Here is a 6201-nt window from a genome sequence, read left to right on the forward strand (position 1 = left end):
TGTTTTAAAATTTTTAAAATTTTGTTTTACTAGACCGATTCTAAACAAGGTTTTAAATTATTATTTACTAGTTTTTAGCCCGCGTGTTACGCGGGTTACTTAAATGTTTTTTAATGTACATAATATTGTGGAGTTTAGTGTAGAAATCAAGATATAACATCACCGTATGAATACAAAATAGTTAATAAAAAACAGTAAAATTACAATTACATTTAGTTCAAGTAAGAAAAGATTTCCTTGAAGACAACATTTTTTGTCTTGTTATTTTGTTTGCCATATTTGTCTAAAATAAGTATCTTCAGACCGTTTTTGCTTGTAACTCTTGATAAGCCAACATATAGTTGTCCGTGTGAGAAGACATCGTTCTTTAGGTACAAACCAATCCTATTTAATGACTGTCCTTGGCTTTTGTTTGTAGTCATAGCGAAACAAACTGATAAGGGATATTGTCGTCTTGTAAATTTGAATGCTATGTTTTCGTCAGAAGGTATTAAAGCGATTCTAGGTATAGATATTTTTTCACCAGTATTAGTTCCTGAAAGAATTTTCACTTCAATTACATGGGTACCTAAAGAAATAACCTGAAACCTTGTACCGTTGCATAAGCCTTTCTTTTGATCAATATTTCTTAGAAGCATAACCGGCACTCCTACTTTGAGTATAAGGCGATGGTTTGGTAGTCCAGCTATTTTTAGGCCGTTTAATAGCTCAGTAGAGTATAAAGTTGGATCAACATTTCCGTCTATATAGTCAGACTTTGATACATAATATGAGCTTAAGTACTCAACCGATTCACCTGGGAAGCTTTCGATCAGACGGTCGTTTATTTCATGTACGACCTCATTTGTTGGTGCAAGTAATACCCTATGTTGAAAGTAATTAGAGTCTTCTTTGTTATTTAAAATGTCTGGATACACAAACTGAATGAGCTTTGTGATAGGGCCCACCGACTTTACCCTCTTCAATGTCTAGCAACCATTGTGCAAACTTTTTTGTTTCCTCTATATCAGGAGATGGTTGACCAATTGTTAACCTTAAGTTCCTTGTTAATCTAAGGACACGACATTCATTCCAAAAGTATGAAGAACATAGAGATGCTTTTACTATTTGTTGTCTGCTTCCTTTCTGAATTACTGGCAAAATTTGTCTAAAGTCGCCTCCAAACACAACAACTTTTCCTCCGAACAGTAGTTTAGATTGCAACACATCTTTGCATGTTTTTAGAGCTTGGAACACATGTTTTTTGGTCATTGGTGCTTCATCCCATATTATTAATTTTGTTTTTTGTAATAGCTCCGCCTCATTCGAACCTCGTTCTATTACACAAGAGGAGCCCTCATTCAAGTTAATTGGAATGTGAAATCTCGAATGTGCTAATCTACCACCGGATAGCAATAATGATGCAATTCCGCTTGAAGCAACATTCAAAACAATATTACCTTCTGATCGTATTGCTGAAGTTAATGTCTTCCATAAGTATGTTTTCCCTGTTCCACCATAACCATAAACAAAAAAGGCGCCACCGTTTTTCTTGTGAACAGCTTCTTTTATTGTGTCAAAAATTGCTCTCTATTCTGAGGTTATCGTAGCGAAGAGGTTTTGGAATTCTTTTCTTTCAAATTTTTGATCGTATGACTGTTCATCAAGGATCACCCTATTATTGATAACAGATAAGGATTCTTCATCGGGAAAAGGCATCGTCTCATACCTACTTAAGCTTGTTTTGTTTTGTTGTAGTATTTTCTGGATTTCAAGTAAGGTAAGGTTCTTTATTTGTTCTTCAGTCAGTTGCAACTCTGTAGAAGTTTTAAACAAATTAGAATTGTAATCATTAAGTTTTAATTATGACATTTAATATTAGTTTGGACATAGCGTATACCTGGAGATTTTAAAAGTTTGCGTTGCTTATAGATTATGTCTTCCGAGAGGAGTTTCCATGTACTGTTCCATACATGTTCGGGTCTGGAGAGACTGTCAGTAGACAACATTGTAGCAAACAATGATCGTAGGTAATCACCTGAACCTGATAGACTTGCTTCTTCAATTTCCTCAATGTATTCTGTGTCAACATCAAGTAATCCAAGGGCATAACATGCATATCTGAAAGTATTGTATGTCTGGCCGTTAACGGTACGTATTTCTTCATAACTCCTTGGACCTTTCACTCTGTTTATAAGTACCCTTAAAAAATACGCTTCTCCAAGAGCAGGAGATATTGCGTGCACTCTACCAATACAGAATCCCGATTTTCTTCGTTGCCATCCACGTGGACTTGGATGCCAGACGAATTGTGTAGGGAATTCTGAGTATGTTAGTTTGCGTGCTTTATGATCAGTTCTGTTACATTCCATCCATAATTCGAACACTGAAGATGAAACAGTATCTGTTTTTTCCAACACATTTTCAATGTCATCATCTGTACCATAAATGACTTGTTTCTTACCAGGAAGGTGAAAAGGTAGTCTCATAACTGCTGGAACTTTGTGATGTACATCGTATGCAAAAATACGCCATGAAGCCTCACATGCTGACAGATATCGACAGTCATAGAACTCTTTAATCTCATCAATGTGTCGCTCTTCAGTATTTTTACCCTCTCCACCGTTAGCGAAATACATAGTTGCTCGATCAGGCCCTTTGTTTGTGTATTTGAAAAGATACTTGATAGACGACCCCTGATTACACCATTCAACATTTATGTGAGCCTGATATCTTTTTAAGAGTTTGATGTTGTATGGTACAACACTTCGGTTATCGAGCTTGATATCTAACTTTTGAACAAATGCACCATTATCACGTCTTCTGTATAATGGAAAGCCGTCTGTGTCTATTGAAGTTTCATCTTGAAAATTCTTCAGGAAGTTTTTGGTACACTTATTGTCTATAACACATGAGCAAGGTTTGTTATAATGCGCGCAACGACCGTGCACCATTAACTCAGACACAAGGTTGTATAATTCCGGGTCTTCGTTTTTATCCGGTATCTCTGCACTGATATAAGGATCAACATGCTATACGTTTGGGATTTTATCTTCTTTTTGCATAAATAAACAAAGATGGGCGTGAGGAAAACTAAGTTTTTGAAACTCCACTGTATAAACGACTACAAAAAATACAAAAAGCAGTTTAGCATATAAATAAAGTTGTGGGTTAGTAAGATGTATAGAATACCTACCTGCTTGAAGTTTACCAAGAACATGATTCTCTTTCAAGTCTTTAATCAATGAGTCCAGTTTAATTTTAAACAGCCTGCATAATATGTCTGGTCTATCATCTGCGTTTAGAGTTGTGTCTTTTAGGAATCTTTGAACCTCAGGCCATTTAGGATTGCATGTAACCGTGATAAAGAAATCAGGATATCCATACCATTTACAAAGGGTCATAGCATCCAAATAATTTTGCATCATATACCGAGCTCCTCCTGTAAATGAAGAAGGTAATATGATACCGTTGGCCAACCTTTGAGACATCAGAACACCCCTTATTCTTTAGAGATTTTAGGTTCTCAAATGTTACGAACCTTAGTTCTTTTTGTTTTGTTCTTATAAAATACAACCTTTCACTTTCAATCATCGTAAAAGCGTCTACCAGTTTCTGTTGTAACAGTCTTCTTGAGTATAAAGTATGGGAGAACTGACCAACTCTGTCTTGAAATATAAACGCAAACCATTCCCTCATTGTAGTATAAGGCCGTTTGTTACCATCATCATCTTCAACTCCTCTATGCTTTGATTTTAGTTCGGTAACCGTCCTCATCATTAATATATGTCAACGGGTACTGAAGAGGCATGTATAAAGGGTGTAGCTCATTAAGGTATTCTAGGTGTCCTATTTTTCTCACGACAATATCACGTGGCTCATACGATTCCTCAATATCTCCTACAATTAATGCTGCAACTTCTGAAGTAGTAGGAAGGTTATAAGTCCGACCATCTTTTTCCCTGTTACATATAAGGCGTAGCTTTAGTTCTTTATCAAGGTGTTCATTACAAACATCTCTTGCCATTCTATAATTTTTGACTAAAACATTTTGGCGATCAAGCATTTCTTTCAGCCATGTAATAATCTCAGTATTCAGTCTCTTTTCGTCATTTGACATACTAACTTTGTTGTCACTGAAATAATTATAATAATTACTATTAATGTTGGTAAATAAATACATAGGTAATAAAAATGATTAGACGATCATATGTGTACCTCAAAACTTTTTGTCTATTCTCAATTTCGTTTTCCGTATCATATATGTATAGTTGTGAGAATTTGGGTTTCGTGCCATCGTTGGGTAGAGACTGCCAATAGCATGATAATTCTGGCCGCTCAATTTGAACACATACGGACCTTTCCCCTTATTAACAGATTTGTCAATCTTTCCTCCCATGGAAGTAAAAGAAAACATCGAGTTATAACACCGAATGTTCTTCAAGAAGAATTTGCTTTTAGCGTCATTTGATTTAAATAATTCTTCATACTGAGGGTTCGATGTTTTTATTTGTGGTAACTCAACAGCCCCATATCGGCAACACAAATTAAAACTTACTTTTGATTTCTTTCGTTGACATCTTCTGCCCTCATTGATCCATAGTTTAGCATGACATATCTCACGCACAACTGACTGGTCTCCATGATCTAAGTATTCTGTAGTTAATAAGCAACAAAGTTAACTATTATTTTTAACCAGATTTGTAAATATGTAAAATCGTGTAGGAAGATTATGTAATTGTGCGAACCTTTAGAAACTCCTTTATATTTTTTATCGTCTTCAATAAAATGAATTCTTGTTCTCTCATAATCCATCTTTGCTCTCCTACTCATACGATTCTGTTTAGACACAGATTTAATCCTTGGATGAGTGAAACTTGATGATGATGCCATATTGGATAAGTAAGTATGTTTTCCTCTCTTAGCATCCAAAATAATTTTCCGTCTCACACGATATACTTTTGTGGCTTGGGAGTAACTAAGTTTTCCTCTTTTTGCATTCAACAATAATTTCCTTAGAAAACGATTGGTTTTTGAGATAGTCTTCTTTACCGAATGGCCTAAAACAATATATATATTTTTATGTGTGTGTGTGTGTTAATAACCAATCTAAATATGAAATATGACATAAGCTACTCATTATTAAACCATTTGATTCATTAGAAAACAAATGTCATTAAAGAAAATTGAAAACGTCAAATATTGTATCAAATCCCAAATAACCAAACCAAAAGCAATAGAAAGTAAAATAGTTTTAAAAAAACATAAAGATCATTCTCTCTCTTTTTTTGGGGTTAAGAGTTTGTTCTTGCCATAATTTTGAACGATAGCTTTTGAAGATCTTTTGGCTTTTGTAATAGGTTGCTGCGGTGGGTTATCAACATCATAAACATCTTGAAATTTTCTTTTGGAAGCTTCAGTATTCTTCTTGTCTTTGTTTATAACAGAAGTTTTTGAGATACTTTGCACAAAAGAAGTGACATTGTCATCCACAACATTTGTAGAATCCTAGAAATTAAGTTTTAACAATTTCATCAAATTAAAAATTATAAATATTTGGTTATAACTTTTTTAATAGTTTATTCTTTAATGATTTACCTTTTCCGATAAGCTTTCAATAGAAAATTCAACAGACTCGTCATTTGAATATGAAGGTTGCTCCTGCCAAATTAAAAATTAAATTTTTAAATATAACAAATATTAAATGCAAATAAATATAATAATATATTATCTACATATCTTATCAAAGTCAGCTCATGTTTTTCTTGTAGCTCAAATATAACAAATATCAAATGCAAATAAATATAATAATATATTATCTACATATCTTACCAAAGTCAGCTCATGTTTTTCTTGTAGCTCACTTATTATCTTAGGATCTTTGGTAAATTTTAAAATATTGTAAGAAGATCTTTCATTATTTATGTTGTATTGCTGAATGTTGATCTTCAAAGCATAAATATGATCCTCAATACCTTCTATCTCTTTAGGAATTATGTCTGCATTATCACCACTCTTCACATATATAAAAAAATATTCGTTTGTTAGGAATGTGTAATTATAGTTAATTGTAAAAAATGAATCATATATTTAAATTATATTTTCTAAACTTTGTATAATGATATTTACCTCTACTAACTTCTTAAAAAGTTCCATGGAAGTAATTTTGAAGATCGGTAAAGCTTGTCCTTCCCATAAAGTTAACCCCAGTGAACCAGTTGA

At 33.5% G+C, this 6201-nt stretch overlaps 1 protein-coding gene and 1 long non-coding RNA gene across 2 annotated transcripts; both read right to left on the bottom strand.

The window, feature by feature from the left end:
• Positions 1 to 894: 894 nt before the first annotated feature.
• On the bottom strand, positions 895 to 3470 carry LOC143529797 (uncharacterized). Its single transcript, XM_077025508.1, has 3 exons — positions 3176 to 3470; positions 1880 to 2986; positions 895 to 1487 (listed from the first exon to the last, which is right to left on the bottom strand). Exons 1-3 carry the CDS (start codon positions 3468 to 3470, stop codon positions 895 to 897), a joined length of 1995 nt encoding a protein of 664 aa, XP_076881623.1.
• Positions 3471 to 5184: 1714 nt separating this feature from the next.
• Positions 5185 to 5990, bottom strand: LOC143529516 (uncharacterized). The gene is made up of 3 exons (XR_013134677.1): positions 5812 to 5990; positions 5578 to 5640; positions 5185 to 5487 (listed from the first exon to the last, which is right to left on the bottom strand). It is a non-coding gene; the product is annotated as an uncharacterized LOC143529516 (long non-coding RNA).
• Between the last annotated feature and the right edge of the window lie 211 nt (positions 5991 to 6201).

This window comes from Bidens hawaiensis, unplaced genomic scaffold, assembly GCF_021521415.1.
Source record: "Bidens hawaiensis isolate Kalapana, Puna unplaced genomic scaffold, B.hawaiensis_p1.1 tig00000636_1, whole genome shotgun sequence".
In the NCBI taxonomy this organism is placed as follows: Eukaryota; Viridiplantae; Streptophyta; class Magnoliopsida; order Asterales; family Asteraceae; genus Bidens; species Bidens hawaiensis.

Excerpts from the sequence above, each read along its gene's own strand:
- LOC143529797 (XM_077025508.1), bottom strand. The coding sequence starts at position 3,470 with ATGTCTCAAAGGTTGGCCAACGGTATCATATTACCTTCTTCATTTACA. Across the intron at positions 2,987-3,175 it reads TCTTGGTAAACTTCAAGCAG|AGATACCGGATAAAAACGAA; the intron begins GTAGGTATTCTA and ends ATATCAGTGCAG. Across the intron at positions 1,488-1,879 it reads CAAACTTTTAAAATCTCCAG|GGAAAACATACTTATGGAAG; the intron begins GTATACGCTATG and ends ATGGTGGAACAG.